This window comes from Euwallacea fornicatus, chromosome 34 (assembly GCF_040115645.1).
Source record: "Euwallacea fornicatus isolate EFF26 chromosome 34, ASM4011564v1, whole genome shotgun sequence".
NCBI lineage: Eukaryota > Metazoa > Arthropoda > Insecta > Coleoptera > Curculionidae > Euwallacea > Euwallacea fornicatus.
In genome coordinates this window covers 1,230,790-1,255,827 of record NC_089574.1, presented here as the reverse complement: position 1 = coordinate 1,255,827, position 25,038 = coordinate 1,230,790, and the positions used below count along the sequence as shown (strand labels likewise).

At 37.0% G+C, this 25,038-nt stretch overlaps 1 protein-coding gene across 1 annotated transcript; it reads left to right on the top strand.

Moving 5' to 3' along the window:
- Positions 1-905: 905 nt before the first annotated feature.
- On the top strand, positions 906-21,943 carry LOC136348684 (homeobox protein goosecoid-like). Its single transcript, XM_066299746.1, has 3 exons — positions 906-1,399; positions 8,077-8,327; positions 19,951-21,943. Exons 1-3 carry the CDS (start codon positions 1,102-1,104, stop codon positions 20,125-20,127), a joined length of 726 nt encoding a protein of 241 aa, XP_066155843.1. The 5' UTR covers positions 906-1,101; the 3' UTR covers positions 20,128-21,943.
- Positions 21,944-25,038: the final 3,095 nt, after the last annotated feature.

The following is a 25,038-nucleotide window of genomic DNA, read 5'->3' as shown; positions in this document are numbered from 1 at the left end:
AAGAATTTAAAAACATCTTTTTTAATGTCTTTGTCCAGAGTAAGTCGCTATCTTAAATAATTATTTACCCAATCAGTGCGGAAAGTGATACTGTACCTCACCCTGTTTCCAAATCAACAAAATACTCGAAGCGGAGTTAGGTCACTAATTGAGTACTATAAGGACACTTTTGCACGAATTAGATACCATATCTGGTCTACGAACTTACCTGTGTTAATATACCTGTCCTAAATCGAATTAAGTAATAGAGTATGATAAAAATTTTACACGCACACATGCAGCAAAAAAATTTCAAAACACGATTATTGCACACTTATTGATTTTGACACTGATTCATGCACCCGTGGTTATGTGCGGTAAAACCCCACTTTCTGCATGCGTTAAAGCCATCCTTTATTGTAGGAAAATAACATGCGGCTGGTGCTATATGATCATTCAATGTACATATCAGTTTCCCAGCCCCCCTTCTACCCTGTTCTGGCTTGAGACAAACGGTGCAATTGATCGTTAAGCTGTTTAAGCTTTAAAATGTACGACATAATCCCTAAAACACAAATGAGCACACATGGCATTTCAGCACGAACAATGTATGTAGGTACTTAGGTATGTGTCTAGAACATGTATGTCAGTTAATTTTCCCCCTTCCTGTTCTGTGTAACAAAAAACGAATTAAGAGTACATCTTCTTAATGCCCGTATAGTCGCATAATGCAATATGGCGAAAGCTTAATGCCCATAATTTAAATAACTAACCGATTACCTCTCGCACGCCCCGGCGAGACGTATGACACAAAGGGACGAAATGGAATTCAGTGAAATACCCCTCAGTGTGTAAAGTCTCCATAAAAGCATCCCCTGTAAACTCCGACTCTAGTTCTATTGGAGACCGACGACCAATCAAAACTCCAGTAGGCGTAGCTGCGTTCTGCTCTTCGATTTCTTTTGAGGACGTCTCGAATTTTAACCGTTAATCTCCGTCAGTTTCGGTCTGTCCGGTTTAGTTCATGTCGTAAAGCTGGCGACCAACGTAAAGCGCGAAGTTAGCGAGTTGGACTGGTGTGAGTCCAGCGGCCCGGAAGATTTCCCTGAAGAGGAGTATAGAATGGTCGAAACGTCGGGCCCGCAAGCGGCCGTATTGCCGCAGCATTTAATGTTTCTTAATCAGATGCATGAGGGTTTCAAGCCGGTTTACAGGAAGAACTGTCCTGCGACATCGTCTTCGACTTCGAGTGGTGCTTCTTTGTTCACAATTGACAGTATTTTGTCCCGGCCGAGGGCCGTTTCCACGGCCCTCAATCCTCGTCCGCCCGTGATCTTTCAGGCGGGTCAACCAACGGCTTTTGGTTTTGGACATATCGGTAGTACCGGTGCCGGGTTTGGGTCATCGGCTGAATTTTTGGGTAAGTACAAAGTTAAATAAAACCCAGGTAATATCAAAATCGGGATAAAGATGTATACCCTTGTTCCCTAAGTGTTGTAGGTATACAATAGACTTTCTAAATATATTCTTGGGTCGAATCAAGAAAACATGTCTTTATACACTTACATCGAGAATCGTTTTATTTCAGAAATACAGAGTGTTGAGAAACAACCCCGATGTTTTTAAAATTTATATATTTGTGGCAGCGATTTTCGAATAATTTCTGCAAATTTTACAGTGTTAATTCTATTTTATTTCATTTTTTTGAGTTAAAATTTTTTTTTAAGCTGCTCTGGCTAAGACTCTGGAAAATGGTAAAACATACGAAAATACACTCAGCAAGAGAACAGTTGTATTTTCAGTTTATCTATTCGAAAGAATTATGAAAATTAAAAATTCCACTGGATGTCGTTATTGTATTGTTCAAAATTCCCAAAGGCCTGCTCTGCGGGCGCGCCCCAAAAATTTCTGGATGAACGGCGAAAATCACAATTAAATCGACCACTGCATTTTTTTTTTAACAAACAGTAATAAAACGATTTTTTCTTTTAAACTTCAAACCCGCTTTTTTGATGTAAAAACATTTTATAAACGTAGTTTCAGAGGAAGCTCTTCAGTACTACAGTTAGAAAATTAAAATTAAAATTTATTAAATGCTATTATTTCGCAACTCTTTGTGTTCTCGATACACTTACTTTGTATATACCCTTTCCAAAACGCTGAAAGTGTATTAAATTTTAATATACAATCAAATTCTTCAGGCTACGTTGTAATAATAAAATTGCGGGTATTTTTTATATTTTGATGTAATAAGGAATGTTAACTATTGCTTAGCAGATGTATCGTTTCGAACTAAAATGTAAACTAAAACATATTTCGGATACTCTGTATAGTTATTGGGAAGATGCGCAGCATGGTAAAATTTCGGTCATTAGGGGCACATAGTGTAAATCACTTTAATATGAAAATATATTTATTTCTTGGATTTTGTCGAAGCCCCCTCCCCTCTTCATAATCCAGTTTTTATGAGTGTTTCACCAGGGAGGACAACCAATCCGGCTACCCAACGCTGGCTTGGAGGAGTCACATTCCAACAGATTCATGCGTTGTGTGAATGCGACGGGAGTGCTACAACCCGCCCATCCCTGAAACTTATACGTGGTGAAGGCATTTTCTTCCGCCTTATTCATTAACTTTTTCATTATCTTCAATCGGCAATTCTTCTGTTATTTTGAAATTCTTTTTCTCTAGTTACTCAATTTTGCGCCAGTAACTTAGATGAAAGATTTGGGGGAAGTGCGTCATTACTTCATTGCCATCCCAAGGCATGATCATGCTAATTTTATTGTTTCGCCTGTGGCTAATCGGATTTCAGGTCAGTTACGAACACTTCTCGCCCTGGTTTGCCTTCTTGTTGAGGTTTAATTGAATTTTTAAGTTGTATTGGGACTTATGAGGTTGCTCACAATGAACGGGCGTGTCAAGGGGACAGACAGCAAAAATGTTAGATGAAAATAAAATATTTCGACAATTTTTGACGAATTGCTTTCAATATTATTCGGTTAAAATTGCCCAGAATGTCCAATACATGCAGAATTAAGGATTTACGATATTTTTAATTAATGCCAGTTGCGTCATTGTGGAAATATTTAATTGGCATAAATGGATATAAAAGCATTTTTTTTCAGTTTTCTGAGAAAATATTTTTGGAAACGTTCGCAAATAAACCAAACATTGAATTAGTCACATATGCATAATGTATCGGGGTTGTTTTCGTGCCATTGTCGGCCATAATTAAACTGAATTTGAGCGAATCCTTGCTTTCTTTTAATTAAAAACAAACACAGGGCCCATTAAACTATTATGTATCAGTTTTACATATTGTGCAACGCTGCGCCGCAAATATGGTTTATGAACAATATTTTTGGAAATGGTAAATTTCTGCAAATTGCAAATAAACAAATAATGTTTCGATATTGTGACATCCATTCGGTAAATCGTACGTAAATATGAAACCAGAGGCCTCTAACATTAAAACTAACACCTCAGAAAGTTTTACCATATTAACGGTTCTGCAGGGAAGTTGAAGAGGTGTTAGTTCGGGTTTTAAAAATATTTAAGCTGGCGTGAATTTACACCTGATGGAAACAGCCGTAACGTAGGAAAAGCGACATTTTTATTTCATGTACGAATACGAAAGCTTCGTTTTATGTTTTGCATACAGAAAAATAAATGACGGCGCTACTCAAATCTTTAGTTAACTTAAATGCGACATATCGCGAGATTGAGGCATTATTGGGGATTTCGAAGTCGTCAGTTCAAGAAATTTTGCACGAAGAATCGGCTGTAAAAAAATTTGAGTCCTAATGAACGCCGCATCTGTTAGCCGAAGAACGGGAAGAAGCCAAAGTCAAGTGGTGTCGAATAACTTTAGACCTTTTCAATGGAAGAAATCAAAAAGTCAAAAGGCAGCGGTGAAGCATAACGGATTCACTCATGTGAGCCAGAAAATAAACGCCGGTCGTCTGTTTGGGTATTTCAGAGTAAAGAAAAACCAACAAAAGACATCCGTTCTCGAAGTGTGTCCAAAAAAATGGTCAAGACGTTTGTTTCGAAAAGAGGCCATGTAGCAACAATCTTCTACGACACCAAAGAACTGTTACTAACGATTAGTACACAACCATCTATTTGTCGGAAGTCATTGCTGAGTTTAGAAAAATCAATCCTAAACGACGAACCATCCTCCACCAGGACAAGGCAAATTTGCATACAGATCGCAAAGACAATAGAATCTTTACAGCTACAAACCGTTGAATCGTTAGACCTTCCTTCGTACCGACCTAAGTCCTAAAGATTTTTTTGCTTTCCCGAATCTCAAAAACGGATTGTGTGGTCATTAGCCAGAAGAAACAATTGACGCCTTCAAAAATCTATTGTTTTATTCTAGCTCTACTAGCTATATGTGTGCAAAAGTTGAAAGACAGTCCTCGCACTATATAGAGTTGTCCACTAGTACGTTAGAGCGCTGTATCTCGGTAAATATGAGTTTTACAAGGAAATGTTTCCTATCAAAGTTTTTGGTCAAGAAGAGGTGCGTATCTTAAAAGTAGTTTCAAATGTACATGATGCGTCATAAGAGTATGATAATACCAAGTTATATTTTCTTAAACGAAACCCCGCAATTTTTTGACTATTTTCGGATTTTCCGTCAAATTTTAATGCTGGTTTATGTAAAGGGTCTTATTTCGAAATTTTACCGTTTCCGAGTTATTGAGGAAAATTTGAAATTTTTTATAGCTGCAAGGTTTCACGGAAATCGGTGCTATAGCCTAACTGTGGTGAATGTCGGGATCAGTCTTATGGGGCTCTAAGAGGCCCTAATATGCTACGTTTTGACGTATATTAATGAGAAAAATCATTTCTATTACCTCCGTAATAGGCCTCCGAAGTTTCATGACGTCAAACCCCAATAACTTGCTTATTTTAAGTCTTTTTTTTTAAGCTTATTTTAATCAACTGCCTTAATTTTCTCGAAAGCATCATATTCTGAGCCAAAAAATTTGCAGCTTTTGTTAATATTGCCTTATCTTTAAACACAGCTGTTTCTAAGATCTGGGTGATTATTTTCATTTTTTTACTGGGAACCGATGGGTCTTTCAGTATTTTACATCATAACTTTTTTTTATGACGTTTTTGGATTTTATTCATTAACTTAATTTAATCTCTGATGTTTTTTATTAACTTTGTTGCCTCTCTAATTTTTTTTTTATTAAGAACAATGTCTGAGAAACATTTGCAAAAAATATCTGACTATGTTTGCTTCAGTTGATCTAAGGATATGATAAAACGGCAAGATGGTAAATTGCTGAAAAATTATTAATGCTTATCAAACTAATAAAAGTACAAGTGCGATTTTTTTATAGTGTCCGGCAGTCCATGAGAAGAAGAGTAGAACCTTGTATCTTGAAAGGAGGAGGACAATGTCAGCAATTGCTTTGATTTTAATCTAAATTAATAGTTTCAGTTTTTGCAAATATCTCTTAAACTATTGTTCCTAACAAAAAAAAAACTAAAGAGGCGAAAAAGTTAATGAAAAACGTAAGAAATTAAATGAAGCTAATGAATAAAATCTACAAAATGGTATAAAAAAGTTCTAATGCAAAATATTGAGAGTGACTACGAAAAAAGTTGCATCCTGCAGAATATTTTAAATAATTGTTATTTCGATGTGTTCGTAATGCTAAAATGATTGTTACTATAAATTTTGAGTTAATTACCTTTATAAACAAAAGAGAAATTAATGAAAATTGAAAAAAAAATGAAACTAACACTGCAAATAAAAATGAAAGCAATTTAAGACATGACTTTGTATGAAGTTTTTATCTTAAAACCAACTCCTGATTCATCTATTTTGCTTTTTACCATCCATTAAGAAACACTCTGCATATCTTCAGTAGAAGCATCGCTTTTTGCATCTCGACTTGTTTGAAGCGTACGAGTTTCGAAATTTTTTTAATTTATTATTTACATTAGCGATTGTGAAATTTGGTAAATTTAATGCTTTCGCGATTCTACTGGCTGTTGCAATATGAGCTTTCCTTTTTTTATATTCCTCCTGTGTAGAGTCCCATAACGAAGGTTCATTTTTATAATACTCCAAAATTTTTTCAATTTCGGAATCGCCTATACGTGACTCATCCACGGTGGATATCGCTCCACGACTGAGTCAGGGAAAAATATCTAACATTTTTGATACCCAACTCACCATCGTGGTTCATTATCCGTTAAAGTTCGCTTTTTATCACTGAGAATTTGGTTCAACAAGGGACTAAAAGAACTCGGGAGAACAGAAGATTTGCAGTCTCAGAAATGGCCACTCATTTCCCATAAATTTCAAAGTCTCTCTTGCACGAAATTGTGAGAGAAAAATTGTATTATCTTTGCGTAATATGGGTGCCGAAAATGCTCGTTTCCAAACACAAGTTACGGCGATGCAACAGGAATGACATTTTTGGAGCACTACAATGATGTCGGTGACGAATCGTTGAACTATACTGTAACTGGTGACGAAACGTGGATTGCTTATGTCGCACCGGAGAGCAACCAACAATCGAACCGGTGGCGACATGGTGCATCTCCAAAACCAAAGGAATTCAAAGAGGCGATGTCCAATCGGAACACCACGCGTACAGTGTTTTGGAATAGGCACGGCATTTTGCTCGTAGATTTCATGGAACAAGGAAACACAATAAACCTGCTCATTGTGCTACGCTACAAAGTCTATGAAGGGCCATACAAATTAAGCAGCCAGATCGTCGTACCCCGGGAATTGGTTTGTTGCATGGCACCTTTGAAGAAATTTGAATGGGAAATTTTTGATCGTCCAGGCCACCCTACAGCTCTGATCCCGAGTCCAGCGACTATGATCTTTTTCTCCGTGTAAAACGACTTTTAGCAGGCGATCGATACAATATTGATGATGAAGTAAAACTAGTGGCTACGGACTGGATGAATACCTTGGACGCCGATTTTCTGGACAGCGGTACACAAGGGCTGGTTACACGCTATGATAAATGCCTGCATCTAAGTGGCGATTATGTTGAAAAGTAGTTTAAGATACATTGAAGCTAATTTCAATTCAAGAATTGCAATGGAAAGTTCCTCGTATTTGACAAATCGGAACTTGTTTGTGGACACGTCTTGTAATTCACCAGTTACAATATCGATTACCGGGATCTCCTCAGTCTACCTACAACGACTTGATAGGACCCTCGATAGGTGCTTAGCGGCTTAAATTTTTAATCATGTTTGACGACTTCATCAATTTATAGGCACCAAAATCTTAATGTCGCTGCGATCAAAGAAAAATACTGTGTGAGATTCTAATCCGAACACTTCACCCCAGGAGAGTCCCCGTACATGGTACCTACAGTGTGAAAGAACTTGACGTTGGACCATATACGTTGGCATTGGTGCTCCATATTATTTTTAATTGATGTCAACCCCTTGACTTCTCTTCCTAGGCTAGCCCTCTAATGCATATAAAATCATCCATACATTAATCAGCATTCAACTGTGATTCCTCGACTTCCACGTCTTCGGTTCAAAATCAATACCGCCGACTCCCTGGAGGATTCCCAAAAAAAATATTGCGCTTTTTAGTTTGAGATTATAATGCCCGAGGGTTGGAAAACCCGAACTTTCGCATGCATGACTGACCCGTTCTAAGTCGAGAAAACAGCCTAATAAGCGAGTTAAAAATTGTGGGATTTTTTTGAGTAAGGCGATTTTAATCTTGCGGGAATTCTGTTTAAAAGCTTTACTTTTATGTTGCTCGTTTTGTTTGCAAACCGAAGTTTCTTCGTTGTTGTTTTCGGTTTATTGGTTTTTAAAGCGTGGAGCTCGGAACGTGGGTAGTCACGAGGTTGGGCTATTGTGCCTTCCCCTTGGGCCGGAAAAAATAGAAAAGAATTATGAAAGGGAAATCTCTTCTAGATATTTACAGTCAGGCTTCATAAATTTTTTTAGTGTTCGATGTTCTGCTCCCAGCTAATCAGCCGTGATTGCTGCATTTCTTGCGACCTCGCACACGCTCATAGAACGCAAACCAAACTGCAACCGAACCTAATATTAATAAAGACGTCGCTATTGTTCCAGCTATGGCCTACCCAGGTCTGTACCCAGGTTACGTACACGCGTTGGCAGCCGCCTCCCAAGCCGCCTCTTTAGCAAGTTCAGCGGGCCACCATCATCATCAGCCGCCCAAGCGGAAACGCCGCCATCGGACCATTTTCAGTGAGGAGCAACTGGAACAGCTGGAGGCCACTTTCGAACAGACCCACTACCCCGACGTGGTACTTCGCGAACAGCTCGCCCTTAAAGTCGACCTGAAAGAGGAACGCGTTGAGGTAATTTTCGAAAAGACGCTCCGGGTGCGATAGCGCTGGCGATAAAGCTCACAGTATGTAGTGCGAACCATTATTATACAGCGTGTCCAAGGAACATAGATACAAATGAGCAAAGCGCGCTAATGGATTATAGAATGGAGTAATTCAGCTAAATATGCCTTATAAAAATATTGCTCATTTCCATTCTAGGAATCTTTCTTCTGAGCTAATTGATGAGTGACATCATCTGTGTCTTACCACGGTACGAAAAATCGACCTAACTTTTTCATATCAACATTGATGATTTCCATATCAGTTGGGTAAAGACAAATTAGGTCGTTATTTTGTACGTCGATAAGGCGCTTGTGGCGCCACCTATCAAGTAAGTTGAAATACTTCTTCCAAAAACCCGCTCGGAAGCAATTTCAAGTCTGTAACTCTAAGCAGTGCAATTTATTCTCATTCTTGTTGCTACAGAACACTCCGTATAAAACTCGCTCTTATACGTAGAAGACCAAAAGTCGCGCATAAATTCGTTAAAAACTGCATTATATATTTTTCATGAAACTGCTGAAACACGTCAACTATTGTTTTCAGTTGTATATTTTTTGAGGCGACAGACATGCATACAGGGTTACCCATGTAGCAAATAAAGGCATTTTTTAATTTTTTTTTTCTTAGAGAGCCCCATGTATATTATGATATTTTAGAGTTTTTGAGAGACTCTGAACAAGTTTCATATAACATTCCCGTACCTACGTTTAACAGATTTCGAAAAAAAACAAACATAGAAATAGTTAAACATAGTAACATACTTAAAAGTAATATTATGAGCTACTATAATCTAAAGTATTAAATGTTACCGCCTTTACTTCCTGACAGTGGGCAAGATGCAATGCAAATCGCTCAAGAACTTTTCCTATCATCTAAATGAGCATTTGGTGGCTTCTTGAGTAATTTCATTTTTTAAATCTTCCATATTGTTGAGTTTGTTTAAATTCGTCCTGCGATTCACATAATTTTAAAAAAGTAATAGAGGCTAGGTCTGGTTATCTAGCAGGCCACTCGAATTGCCACAGTCCGCAAATATTTCAACAACCGTTGAATTTGGACACAGGTACGTTACACAAAGTATTTTCGGAATTTCACAAAGAACTCAAAAACGTCATAATATACATGGTGTTCCTCAAACACGAAACAAAAAAATATACTTATCTACTAAATGGGTAACCCTGTATACATGTATGTTACGTCAAAAAATGCACAACTAAAAGCAATATTTGACGGATTTCAAAATTTTCATGAAAAATTTTCTTTCAATTTTTAACGAATTTATGCGAGATTTTTGGTTCTTATATTGTACATAAGTGCAGCGTATGTATCTCACCCCACACGGCCCAAATGAGTTCAATTACTTAATTATTTTATATTTAATTAGTCTAATGCTGTCGGTAGGAACAATCCTATCGAATCAAACTGTTCTCAAATTGTTGCATAGCAACTGTGTATATCTAACATTCTAATACTGTATAACTCAGCTATTACTTATCTCCGGGGGATAAATTGCTTTCCTTTATTTCCTTGTGTACGCTTAAGATTTCTCCAGGACTAATGCATTTAAATTCGATTGGAAAAATAATAGGGATTCGGAGATCGATTTTCATATTAAAAAGAAGAATGGCTGTTTACTTATTCGGTATCCTAATTTGCGTATGCGGTTGGGGCTTCCCAGGGCACAAAGCCGCGTAAATGGGGTGCCCGAGATTTTATTAGTTCGCCCCTTATGTAAATAACACGATTCACTTGTAAGGTATCTGATATCTTCTTGTCGATTTATTTCTGATAAGGCTACAAAATTTCCGCTTGGTTTGAGAGTATGTAAATTATGTAATTTCTGTAGAGAAAATATAAATCCCCGTCTAAAAACTTATCAGAAACTCTCTCAAACTTTACCTATTCGCGGTGATTTCCGACAAGTTTTTCTAATACTTACAATAAAGTTTCCTGTAGGAGATCGAGGGTGAAACTTCATAATGTGCAAACCCATGGCGATACTGACTTTTTGAAAAATCCTAGTTATCAAACCTCCTTACTTACTGAAGCGTCTTAGGCTTCACTCGAAATTTTAGAACTTTTTAAGGGCTAAATATCTGCCAGTTTTCATAAGAATTGGAAAATTGTACAGGATGGTTGCAGAATTGCATTGATAAACGCATAGGGCGTGTCCTCACAGCGATACGGCGAAAACCTTGATGTAAACATAGATTCAAAACTGCCGTTTATTTGTTGACTCTATAGCTTCTAGAATTTTAAAGAATTATAGCTGAAATTTTGATTGAATTCATAACCACTTGAGACATCTGACTGTGTACACGCTAAAAAGGGATTAGTTTTCTCAACGAATTATTCATAATGCAATACAACTCTAGCAAAGCTAGGATTGAATATGTAACTTTGTAATGAGGAAACCGCCGAGGAGACCTTAGACTTATTTCGGTAGAATGGAACTAAGTACCAATACACTTAACACGTTGCAATCATTTAAGCTTGAGGTTCCCCACTTACCTCTAGGAGAATTTGGTGCAAATGTGCAACTCTAATCAAGATTGATGTTGAGCGACAACGTTTTTAAATAAATTAAAACATTGAAGCCTCGTGACAACTGGGCCCACTTGCACGCGCTTCATTAAGGAGCTTCGCGTTTTTGTCTAAGAAACGCGAATTTTTCATGAAAAGAGTTCCATTTGGAGCAATATAATGGAAGTTCGAGTAAGTCTGCAACTACAACAGGTCAAAAGAGTATTCATACACCCAGGCGAATGACGTTTATTTACATTTTTTTCTTAACTTAAAAACAATTGAGATAAAAAAATAATTAATCCGCACAAATAAGGCACTATGACGCTGATTTCTAAAAAAAAAATGATCAAAAAACTGTTTCTTTGTACAAGAAAGTCAAAGGAAAATGTCTTCAGGTATGCCCAAAAAAGTATTCATACACAAACATTCTGGTCCTTGTTTTATTAAGTTTCTTGTATACAAATTCCATTTATTTGCGATAAGTATTTACTAGTTCATTTTAAACCAAGTTAGTGCAAAGCGGATTTAAAAATAATAACTATGGGCCGAAGAGGAAAAGAAATTAGTGAAGATATCAAAAAGTTAATAATCCAATATCATCAGGGAGGAAAATCTTATAGAAAAATAGGAAAATCCGTTGGAATAAGCTATCCTACTATTCAGTACATAATACAAAAATATAGATCAACTGGGTCGGTGGCAAATTTAAGACGTTGTGGAAGGCCAAAAAAAATAACTCAACGAAATGAGAACTACATTCTCCATCAAATTAAAAAGAATCCCAGTGTAAGCGCACCATACCTCGCTTCACAACTAGAAGAGACCACTGGACAACAAATCCGTCCTGAAACTATTAGGTATCACATAAGGAGAATGGGATTCCATGGGAGAAGAGCAGCCAAAAAGCTGTGGATGAATAAAGTGAATAGAAAGAAAAGAGTTGCGTTCGCTTTAGAACATATTAATAAGCCAATGGAGTTTTGGATATTCTCTGATGAGAGTAAATTCAACATATTCGGATCAGATGGTGCCAAGATGGTATGGAGAAAACCCGGTGAAAGATTGAAGAAGTGCAATTTGAAAGCGACAGTTAAACATGGCGGTGGAAACATAATGATCTGGGGATGTATGGCAGCAAATGGTGTGGGTAATTTGGCTTTTATTGAAGAAAACATGGATAGATTCATGTATAAAGATATCTTGAAGGCCAATTTAAAAAACAGTGCTGAAAAGCTTGGACTAGCTGAAGGATTCTACTTCCAGCAAGACAATGATCCGAAGCATTCATCGAAATTAGTTCAGGAATGGTTGCTATATAACACTCCTCATTTATTAAAAACACCTCCCCAATCTCCCGATCTCGATCCTATTGAGCATTTATGGGAACATTTGGAAAGGCAGATTAGGAAAATGGAAATTTCAAGTAAAGAACAACTAAAAAATATCATTTTAAACGAATGGTCCAAAACACCTGAAAGTATTACTTGTAATTTGGTGGAATCAGTGAATCGTCGTTTGCAAGCTGTGATTGATGTTCAGGGTTATCCCACGAAATATTAATGATTTCATTGTATCGGTATTTAAAGTTACAAATGTTCATTTTCGGTAGTGTATGAACACTTTTTCGGGCATACCTGAAGACATTTTCCTTTGATTTTCTTGCACAAAGAAGCAGTTTTTCGATCATTTTTTTAGAAATCAGCGTAATAGTGCCTTATTTGTGTGGATTAATTGTTTTTTTTTATCTTAATTGTTTTTAATTTAAGAAAAAAATGTAAATAAACGTCATTCGCCTGGGTGTGTGAATACTCTTTTGACCTGCTGTAGGTCTAACATAAAAATTAACACCGAAGCGGCATTCGAATTTGACAAGTTTTAAGCTGTCACAGGGGGCCAACGCGCTGCTTCATTGGACAGTTCGGAGTTTCCGCTCTCAGCTCCGAAATTTTCATGGCGAAAGTTCGATCTAGGGAAATTACTTGGATTTTCTTAAACGTTCGACTTTGAAAAGTGCTATTAACTCTTTAGTTCGTTTACCTGAATTTAAATATCAAACTAGAAACATCACGTGTAAAATCGGCGACACAAAGCAACCAAAACAGCACCAGTAATAATTACCCTTCCACCAGGGAAGCTTTTGTAATCATTCAAAGTACGAATTTATCCGAAACAAAGCCTGGCGCGTTTTAAATGATATCGGCCGTTTGTTGTCGCTCATTATCGTCAGCTTTTCGCTTTATCCTCTCGAATAATACCAATTAGATCGCTCATTTTCGCAGCGACAAAGCAGTTTTAAGTGAATTTTATGAGCGCAACGACTTTTGTCTTTGATGTGAAGCTACCAGGCGCGCGATTCGTTCATCCTACCGGAAATAATTCCAATTTAACCGGGCAGAGGGCGGATCCTGTGTCGTTCGCCGACATCGAGAAACGCCATCATCAATCCGCTCTTCCGGAAATATACCTGCGTACAACATTGTGCCGTCTGTTTCAATAAATGTCAAACGGGAAAGATTTGGGTGCATGTGTACGTATGCGGAACTGAACGCGTTGTCATCGGAAAAGGGCTCGATCGATCCCGGAAAGCTTGAGCTCTACACCTTTGTGAGGCACAAGCAGTTTTCGTTTTCCTTCACTCAAATTCTCTTATATCTCTCCGTAAAGATTTCATTGTTGTCCGGAGAATATTTCTGATAGTCGAGTGGCTTGAGATCGGGCTTACAGGGGGGGCCATCGAGCGAATTCTCCGTCCTCCGGAGGGGACACCCATGGGCGACAATGGCAAATAAAATGGGCCGGACGTAAATTGCGCTCAAGCTGAATACTTGGTCGATGTTCGATTTCGCTGTCGAGTTGTCCCTGTCTTAGAGACATTGTGCATCCGCTGTCATCAATCGGATTTTTTCGGAAATGTAATTATGTAAATAGCCAGACCGCCTTAATAGAAGTTCTGTTGCATTGATAATCAGTAAATATTTGCCGTCTGAAGCCAATAATCCATTTAGAACTATGGTAACCCTTTTAAGATTTATTTTCCTAAATGTCAGTCTCGGCTTTCACTTCCTTTAATAACTATAAAGGAAAATCCAATACGGGGACGTAATGATAAACATTTATTCCGTTCCGATTCGATGTCCTTTCGGTTAACATTTTCGGCCGATTGATTGAGGCCAGACAACTTCACCAGGATGATAACTCGCATGCAGAGGAACGGGATTCCTCCTGACAAAGCTTCTCGGCCTTTGTTGTCGCGGCGATGGGGAAATTTCATCGATTTTCCTTGTATCTTATCTTCCGATGGTTTCTTGGCCTCTCTGTATATAATCTCTAGTAGCTCATGCCAGAAATTTCACTCCCACCGTTGCGAGGACAACTGCTGCTATGGAAAGTGAAGGGGTGGGGGCAATAGCAAATTCGCCGACAGTGGGAACAAACGTCAGATCTTAAGAAAACTGTTCCACAGTTTGTTCCAAGTTCAGAGGTACCGCTTTTAAGCCGATTTCCGTGTCGATGGACCACGTGACCGGAATAATATTTTTAATGGTTTGGCGAGAGGTGGTCAAGATCGAGACTTGATTTCTGTCCCTTTTCAAGCAGATCAGTTCCAAATTATTGATGGCTCGAAACTTAAAAGTTCGTTGGTAAATCGATGGACGGATTCGAACGATGAATTTCGATTCGTCAAAAGTTTTTCTAGCTGGGGCAGCCGAGTCGGATTCTTGCTTTGCCTCGCCCAAGGCGGATTATTCCGATTCGGCGTCGGACTTCCCCTTTCGGGCCGTAATAATTAACATCGCGTTGAATTTTTGATCCACTCGAAACAATGAAATGTTTTGAGACTAAACAAAATTAGCCTGAACCGATGTTGATACTCGGTAATAGAATAATCTGACTGCCTCCTGAAACAGCGGCCAACGGGGACCGGTCAAACTTAATTGAATTAGAGCGAGGGCGCCATTTTAAATTATGAAATGTATTTTGTGGGTTTTAGAGGATTATTTTTTCGGTTTTCAGAAACGGTTTTAGTCTCGTAGTAATTAAAAGTAAATTTTGTATAACCACTCTTTCGACAAAAGACTAGGTATATGTAAACCCCACTTCGCGGCACGCAACTTATACCTCTATTTACAATAGACGGTACACTCTCAATAGTAAAATACAAAAGAATATTAACGAGTTATTCCAAGATTTACATATTTCAGTTCATTTGCGATACGCGCTTCATTTCTTCCCGCTTAACTTTGATTATTTTTGAAACCTCCGCGAACTTAATTATAAATTTAAGTTTTCTCCCTGGAACTCTTATTTCGCGACGAACGATGAATGGGGCGCGTTTTCCGCCTGAGCGAGTTTTCTTTAGTACTTTATAGGTGTATTATTATTGCGATACGACGTTAATTAACGCGAATCATGGGCACGACATCAATTTTAGCTAAATTCGAAATTAATTTAAGGGAAATAAAAAATGCTCCGCCGTTTTATTTGTGAGCCGTACCTACCGCAATTATTTTAAGTCACAAAGGACAAACGATGGATACTCGTCTAACTCCCATTTGGATTTATCCCTTTTTATGCTTGCAAAACCGTTAGGCGCATTCAAACACTTTAGCGCTTCTTTTCTCTGAACGCACCCATTCTCCTACAGAGTCCCAGGAACATTGAGACAAATGAGCATAGGGCGCGAAAGGATTATTACTTTTTTTCATTACGTACGTTGTGCCCCCCCCCCCCCTCCTCCAGCTGCAATTTTGTTGGTGTATTTATTAAGTAATGCTTTCATTTGTGTTTTCTTAACAAATCCTTGGAGTTTCACAAGTGAACAAAGCCACGGAAATTGGTGGAAAACGTAGACTTTTGTTTTCCGAAGCCTAAAGGAAGTTTCAAGAATTACTGCAGAACCTTGCAGAGAGGTAGGAAAAACAATCGAAACGAACATCTCCATCGGATTTGTTATTCTCGGTTATTTTATAATTTTATCTCCGTCTAAATCGAGCCCCGATATCCGTCTAGAGTCTGGGAAAACACTCGCCCCATTTGCTAAACTAACTAAACTGCTTTGCCTGTATTTATTTTGCTGGGACCGCGTCCTTAAATTTAAATACGGTAGCCGATGGAAGACGAAATGTATATATAGCGAATAAGAATCTTAAGTGGTTGATTTACGGAAACGTTTTGCGAGAGCGTATTCCAGAAACAACTCTGAGTGAGGTCAAACTGTGACTTCGTTAGCTTATCCATTTCTTCCAATTTCCATTTTTTGAACCGTTAGGCGTTCCCAAAAAATGTTTTTCCACAAAAAAAAAAAACAATTCATTGCTATGACATACTTCTATCAGCGCCCCTCTACTCGTAGCATTTTGATCGACTTGATCTTCACGCAACCATTAGAGTTTTATTAAGACTTTATTAAGGTTTCTTAAGGGATATAAAATGGTGACACATTCGAGCGTATATCGTGTCCAAAAAAGAGCGGGGCGGCCTTCAACCGCCGCACTTTAAATGCCGTTTTGGATCATCCATTCTAAGAAATTTTCACGGGCCTCATGGTATACCTATACCAATAAACAATTGGAAATAACATTTTTTTGCTTAAGGAAAATGTGGTTTGACAAAGTGGTTCATGTTGGTCGGACCAAAAACCGAGATTACATCAAATATTCACCAGAATAGTTTATTGCTTAGACTGGAATAATTGATTCTAAAATAGTCGCGCCTATATTTTTTAACAGTAAGCTAATTCGTAGTCCTTGTAGGATGGAGCCCCACCATATTTTACGTTAACGCCAAAACTACAATCTTAAAACGATATGTCCTATTTGGCGGATACGCAGAAGAGGTGGAACTGAATGGCCGGCGAGGTTTCCCGATTTGAGCCCTCTATACTCTTCTTTGTAGAATTATTTGGAAAATAAATTCAGACAAATTTAAACGAATTACGACATAGAATACTAGAGCAAACAGAATCTATTATCCCTGGTATGCTAGAAAGTGTAATAGGGAAATTTAATGATAATTTAAGGCAATGTCAAGCAACCAAGGGCGGGCATTTCCGGCACCTAATAAACTGATTGTTGGTCATGTTATGTTATGTTTGTTTACGCAGGGACTATGGGAAAATTGTATTTAATGCCTGGACGAAAAAAAATCAAATTATACTTGGAATTACCATGCATGTGTGATACGCCACTGAAATCTGTTTAGTCACAAACGAATCTATCTTCGCATTTCCATTTCTAAGATTACCCGTATTGTCCTGTAGAGTGGTTGCCACCCATGATTGTTTAAACATCGCATATCTTAACGAAAAAGTCACTAATCGGTAGTGGTCAGCAAATACACATTGTGTAAATAGAAATTTGGATAAAAATCGGAAGCTTGTTGGTTTTCTTGTCTAGCCACTCGACCCATCGATTTTGGGTAAACATACTCTAGGCATGTCATTTTTGAAGTGGTCATTCGATTATGACGTAACCTGCGAAGCCACGGTCAAAAACTGACTCTCTATTGATTTTTTGGGAAAAATTTGTTCGAGATTATTTCACCCCCGAGCCCCGAAGCAGCGACTTAAGAGGCATTATCGTTGAAGAGCATAAAAGTGTCGGCACGTCTCCCGCGCACCCTCTCAACGACCACTTTTTAACGTAAATAACCCCTCAATTAAGCCGAGTTAAGGGGGCGAGTAGTCTAAATGGGGCCGATTCTTAGTCCCCAACAATAACATATTTAATACGGGGCCATTGTTCGGGAACAACCCATATCATCGCATTAATAAACACAATCGCTACTCCATCGTGTTTGTTTTACTTCGCCGAATCGAAGCCAGGATAATGCACATCGAATGATTGTTTTTCCAAAGGGCGAGCGAAAGGGCTAACCATGGTTCAATTCCGAGTATTGATTGAGGAAAATCTGATTATTAAAACACATGCGAAACTATACGGAATAAGGACCGTTCGTCCTAGATGACTATTTTCACCCAGAATTATAGGGCGATTGCTAGTCTGGCGAAGTACCTACCACGTGATTTGCCCGCCACGCTTCAATAATGAGGTAATTATTGGAACCAATGGAAAAACATATGAAGGTAAACTAGTTGATCCTCTAATTCCTGAAGAAATAGGTATGCGAAGGAAGTGTAATATTTCTTCATTTACTTCTATTAATTATCTTGACAAAAAGGCGTTGGACTAATTCTAAGTTCAGTGTGTTCTTCTCGGTCGGAGATTTTACTATTCGATTTCAATCACGGAGGAGCTTAAGTTACATTTCTGCGCCTGTTCGCTATTTTAAAGAGAGGGAATAACAGATTGTTTCAAATACATACAGAAAAAAATAAATATTTATTTGGGTTGTTTAAATTCGCAACTAACGTCGTTAGTTAACGCTAAATAAATGCATTCGAACGTGTAACATAGAACGACTCTAAGGGAAACGAAGGTGAAATAAAACAAAATAAATAATAAAATCTTTATTTGAATTAAAAAATCAACTTAAATAGCGCCGATCTCTTTTAAGCATTATGAAAGCTGCAACGTACTGCACGTGCATATGTATTCCCAACCCAGGAAGACTTACTTACCTTATAATTTAATAGTATATTTACTTGGTGGAAATGTATGTAGACGTATACGATAAACCAATATTTGATTTAGATATTTACTTTTTATTGTGTGTGTTTGTAATTTCTTCGTACGGGCCCATTTAAACGACTGCCGTTAAGGCCAAAAAGACAATCCTCTATTAATTGATCATACAGTCAATTGATGCCTTTGCTGTATAAATTATGCAACGAAAATATCCCTGAGCAGTTATTATCTACTTAAAAGCTAAAATTCCCCAGCAAATAGGATGGGATGGCGAAAAGTTAAACAAACAGCCGCGTTAATGCGGCATTTCAAGTGGTTCCAATGGTCATTATATTCTAGTACCACCCATGTGATGTTATAACACCACGGGCAACTTATTAGCTCTCGGATTTTATAATTTACATGTTTCAGTCTGTAATTTGATTTTTAGTAAGCTAATATGGTTTTTTTACCATCGACCACAAGGTATGCACTTTCAATCAAATTTTCCTACCTGACAGCACCGCTTTTCGGCTCTAGACCAGATGCAGACCTAGAGGGTCGTCTAGACCACTTTCTGATCCATTTTATTTTGTTTTTTCGACATCTATGTGATCAGTTAAAATGGCTCGTAAAAAATAGGTCACACGACAGAAACTGTGTTAACGGGGGCTCTCCAAGCACAGACTGCATGATTATAGAACGGAATTTGCCTATGAGGAAATAACATTTCTTTACGCACCTCTAAGTGTAATTTTTTTTTACATTTTTGTGGCATATCGATTTTGCTGTGACATGAATATACCATCATAGTATACTAGAAAAATGTCGGAAAACTGAGGGTGACACAAATCGACGATATTTTTAATATCAATACAAGTTTGCGATGGACATAGGATGCTATATTTCGCAATGTTGAAAGATGTGAAATTAGTTGTTTTGTTCATAAATTACAGCGAGACTCGTGTGCAGATAAAACAAATAATGTTTTAATGTCATTCATTTATTAAAAAAGCTGTCTTAATAACATTTTAAACTTCTGTGACACGAAGTTCCTGTGTTTTCAGATCAATACTTTCATTTAGTATTACAAATCGTATATTTAATAATGTCAAGGGGTGTCTGATCCGGTGATCTTGCCGTCCATTCTGTCACCTGGTCTATCGAGGTACAGCCACTCCCCAAATGGCAGTGCGAAGTGAAAGGCAGCTCCATCGTGTCGAAAATGGAGGTTGTCCTCATTCAGTTTAAGAGATCAATTTTATAACATTTATTCCTTAAAGTCCAAACGATAAGAGGGTTCCTGATGTTTTCTATAAGAATTCCAAATACAATTGTCCCGCTAAATTGTTTTTCGCGAAGACTGACCCAATAATTCAAGAAATTACTGGACGTACGAACAAACATTTCTTAAAGTTGCTTTAACCATTCTCAATCATTATCGATGTTGTCTGAACTCTCTTCACAGATGTATCATAAGCGTTATCTTATATTTGCAGGTTTGGTTCAAAAATAGACGGGCGAAATGGCGAAAACAGAAAAGAGAAGAGCAGGAGAGGTTAAGGAAGATTCAAGAAGAGGATTCACGGTCTAGTATTGATGCGCAACGTATCTTAGCACCACCTTCTGCGCAGCAGTTTAGTGAGGACGATTCGTCCGATTTAGAGGTGGCCTAAATGTTAAGTTTTAAAGTCAGAATATATTGTTTTAAGAACTAAGTGAGCAATTCTGTACGCAGTATGTGCGTTCGGGAATATTTTATTCATTTAAAGGTCTCCGTCTTGTAGTTTATTAGTTTTCTTCTGTATTACAAAAACGATATATTTTTATTGTTTTCATAATTTATTTTATGTGGAAAAGGATAACTAATGCATTTAAATTTCGGAATTAAAGGTTTTTAATGTCTTTTCAAACACTCCAAGAGGAGGATTGAGAAGAAAATTATAAATTTGTACTCGTATGAAAAAATAAGTTCGACAATGTAAAAGAATTATTTTTCTGTTTCAGCTTACCATATAAAAACAATTATTTTGTTTAAAATTAAAAAAAAAAAATTTTTGGTTTTTCAAAAAGTCAAATTGAGAAATAGATTGAACCGATTTGTGTCTGTGTAAAACGGATCTGCCAAAATGGTACCGGCAGTGGTTTGTCACGGGTACTCTAAATATAAGGCAATCGTGATCGACTTTTCGCAATTTGACTCGTATACTAGAGACGAACCAAAAGTTTAAGTTTTTATAAAATGTGGACAAAGGGACAATTGTCTTGTCAAAAGAATAAATGTATTAGATTATTTAAAAGATAATTACGAGCAAATTTTAAATAAAAAAATATACGTTGGTATTTAAAAAATCTAATTCCGTGTTAATTTCGTCCAATCGCAAAATGAAACATGACATTTGATATTTAACAATATTAGTTCCATTACGTCATATCGATGTTCCAAAGTGACCAAATACATTCGATATGAATCATTCAGTATGAGTTGTTCCAATTTAAAATCCAGGGGAACAGTTATATTATCATCCTGCAATTAGCTCGTTTTATCATTTCAGTTTCTTTTGCCTTGAAATTATATGTTCATATGAACCCACACTAACATTGCAAAATTTGTCAAGCGGCAACATCGCATAACACAACATAATCACAAATTTCGGTTTCGTAGGTCATTAAAGTATGCTTATCTACTATATTATTCGTGTCAGATGAATAAAAAGATATCTCAAATTTACATGAATCCTATTCACCTTTTCTGTACAATACGAGAGACGTGTGTCCGGCTGTTGTCAAATATTGTAATGTTAATGTAAATATCTTACAGATTCTGCTCAATTAATATTTAAGTTATCATCTCGACACATAAGATAGTTATGATAATTGTTTTTATTTTCTTTGCTTTACCACAATCTAGTCAATTGTTATTTTGTAAATAGTATATATTGTGATGTATGTACGAAATGTAAATAACTCTTTTTAAACTACTTTTAATGTAATTTGATGTTAACTTTTTATTATACACTCTACTACTGACCTTTCAAATGTTATTTCACGCTATTAGGTCCTATTCCTTTTAAGGCCCTATAACTCCTATTCGACTCGTTACACATGTAAGGTTACTAACTAAATTAACTTTTTGATGTGTTTCATATGTAAGTAACAATTATCTTTAATAGATGTTATTCATAGAAGAGAGAAAGAAAGAGAGGAGTGAAAGAGAGAGAGAGAGAGAGAGAGAAGAAGAGGGAGAGAGAGAAAGAGAGTGTTAGTTATGAATTATAGTACTTTTTAGTTTCTTAATACACCAATGTATAAATATTCTAAAATAATATGTATTTTGAATTTTCATTTAGAATTTCATTCTATGGACTTACTACATCCGGTTACGGTAAAAGGACTGAAATTCTGTTTGATTTATATACAAATTTCACATCATGTAAACTCTTGTATCATACATATTTAATTGAATTGCGATTTTTCCTGTTGGATGTTACTGGAAATATATATTATATATAATATACTTAGATTTAGTAGATATTGTTGTAAATAAAGAAAATAAAATTTTTATCAAATACGATCAATCCAATATTTTGCTTTTCTTTTGGATCTGCATAAGAGTTGGTGACGTTCAATTGTTACTTATTTGGTAAGGAATGAAACCTGAAAGCCAACCTTCAAACTCAACCTCCTTCCAATCAAAAACATCATGTCTCATTTTTCTTTCACTTCTTGAAATTTTCGCGATCTGAAGAGAGCGAATGCGAACACTTCAACAAGTCTGGATAAACAAACACAAGACCGATTTTGACACAGAACTTCGTTCATTCGTGCTACATCAAACTGTTTTTAGAAATTTCTTCAAAATTTTCTGTAGATTTCAAACTTCCACCCTTTTTTAAAGAAGTTTTTCGGCATATTTGAGAGCCTTTTCACTATTTTCTTTAATAGGTATAGATATATCGAAAAAAATAAAATAAAATAAAAAAAAAAGAAAAAAAAAGATATATCGAAGAAGCCGAATATTTTACCGAAAGGGCAAAGAAGTTCGGGTAGATATAAAATATAGGATTTTCAGCATGTAAACTTTGTGATCCTCATAAATTGATTTCAAACTTTATTTTGCGATAGTTAAAGAAAAAAAAATTGCAATAATTTCGATTTGGAAATGTATGAATTTGTCGATGCATTTTTCGAATCTTGTTGAAGTTTTCCTTAAATGAGTTTTGTTGAGGTTCAAGTCCCTTGCCAAAAAAAAAAAATTAAAGATATATGGTGTTGTTCAACACAGGAAGGTCTAAACAGTTCATATATTTTCCAAGGTTATTTAGACAGAAATTTTCTGTTCTAAACAAACGGAACTATGCTTATAATCATCAGATGACTCAGTCCTGACGACTTAAAACTAAAAATTGACTGAAAATTTTGTTTAAAATTCGAGAGATGCCTTAATTTGATCTTTTTTCCGATCTTTCGAGTCAAATTTTTTTTCCTCAGGAGGAAAATCTTCAAAAGACACCCGGCCTAATGTTCTGGTGGCCGGGCAGTTTGATATTGACCGAAGCGCCTACTTACAAAAAACCTCGAGATAAAAGAACCTCCTCCAACTCCTGACTTGTCCCTTAGGGATGTATTGTCAGGTTCAGAGAAGACTAACAGTAGCTACTGTCTATTTCAGTCGTCTTCTGTTAGGTGATTCCACGCTATTCTTATCTGCTGCATTTTTAAAATATTTACTGTCTCTTTAGTTCATCTCGGTTCTCTTGTGCTTGTTTTCGCCCTTCATGTAATCAAAGGCGTCTTCTTGATAGCCTCGCGTCTCCCCATACTCAATTTGTGTCCTTTCAAGTTGCGGGGCAACGCCACTCTTCCTCCCTCCAATCGCTTCGTGTATACCCTTCTGATCCCCTATCATATTGTTACCAATCCTGATGTACTTATAAGTACATTTGAGAGAAATTGTTGCTTTTTTCTTCGGCAATGAAAATTGTTTTTGCATCTCTGTTTTTTCTCCTGAGTTACCTCTCTTTGTGTTGCGACAGCCCTACGTGTATGAAAGTCTTTTAATTTTCGATCACTTAGTTTTTTTTATCTTGACCTTCTATAGCTTTTCCTGTCGTTTTTGCCCCAAAGGCTGTTTTCTGGTGACGTAATAGGTCGTTCCTGCTGCCTTCCGTGTCTGTTGCCTCTCTCTCTCTCTCTCTCTCTCTCCTCCGGGGTTGGTTACCCAGACTAGAGGGAGGAGACATCCAGGGGCCACCACGTGAAGGTGCCGATAGGTCTTTGACCTTCTTCCGAGTCTAACTAGACTTTTATGCAATTTTGCATATTTATGTTAAATAACATGTCAACACCAATAACTAGCAACTGATTTCGGTAATAATATTAATTGCTTTAAGGTTGGTCTCCTGATGCGGCAGATATTCGGGCTGGATCGTTAATGAATAACAAATAAGCGCCGGGTTTTGCTATAATATATTTTAAGCCATTTGACCGTAAATTCGATCAACAAAGGCCCTAATTACGTGGCTGTGTTGTTTTTTGCTAAAACAACATTTTATGATTATTGTCGTTAATTATGGAGCCGAGCCGTTTAATTAAAATCGGCCCTCCTAAACAGAAACGGTGTAAACTTTTTGTCAATGACGGACTTTGCATTATTTGATTGGTTTAATAATTTGTTTTGTTTGCCATTATCATTATTGGTTGCGAGTTGAACTTTTTTCATATTAACTCTTGATGTACAATGGGAAAAAAATCCCTTTGAGACTTATTTCGGGAAATTGTAAAAGTTTGTTCGACGAAGAGGCCAGATTTACAATCGCTTATCGACAAGGAAAAATGTTGCTAATCGGATTAGTCCAGTTTCACAATTTGCAAGTTAGGCAACACCAACGGCGTTTAAATATAAATTATTCACAAAACTCTTTGACAACTAAAACATTCTAGGGATCATGTTTAGGGTTTGGCCCTTCTGCGTCCAGTCCGTTAATGGCCAAAAGCTTCGCCGAATCTTTGCGATGCGATTAATTCATTGGCGGCGTGTAGAAAATACACTTTACACTCTCATCTAAGTGAGCGAAGCGAAGCATGCGCAAACGAACTGTTACCGCTAATAGTTTGCAATCTTTAATTTTTAGGTTATGTTATTCTTGGTTATTCTGGTTCGTACTCTTAGAACAGTCACAGAAACAACAATTTTTGGTTTTTTGTATATAATGACCTGAATTAAGCTATATATATATATATATATATTATCCGTCCTTATGCTGACCAGCCGGTATAGAATATAATTCGCATTCGGTATTACAATCTAGGAAGCATTATTGCGCTATTATAATTGCTGAAAAATGCCTTTTGGTTGGCCTTTTTAGATTGGAGTTGGTTACACAGTTCCAATAAAAAATACTACCGGTGAACATTTTGCCAGGAAACAATGCGCTGCCTCTCAAAAATGCACAATATAATGTTTACATAACTTATATCAGTCAATTTAAAAATGGAATTTTATATACGCTCCAACAGCCGTTGCAACCGCATTTTCTGTTTATTCTTTGATCGTCGGAAAAGCAAACTGTTGTTTAGGTAACATT

Excerpts from the sequence above, each read along its gene's own strand:
- LOC136348684 (XM_066299746.1), top strand. The coding sequence starts at position 1,102 with ATGGTCGAAACGTCGGGCCCGCAAGCGGCCGTATTGCCGCAGCATTTA. Across the intron at positions 1,400-8,076 it reads GTCATCGGCTGAATTTTTGG|CTATGGCCTACCCAGGTCTG; the intron begins GTAAGTACAAAG and ends CTATTGTTCCAG. Across the intron at positions 8,328-19,950 it reads TGAAAGAGGAACGCGTTGAG|GTTTGGTTCAAAAATAGACG; the intron begins GTAATTTTCGAA and ends TTATATTTGCAG.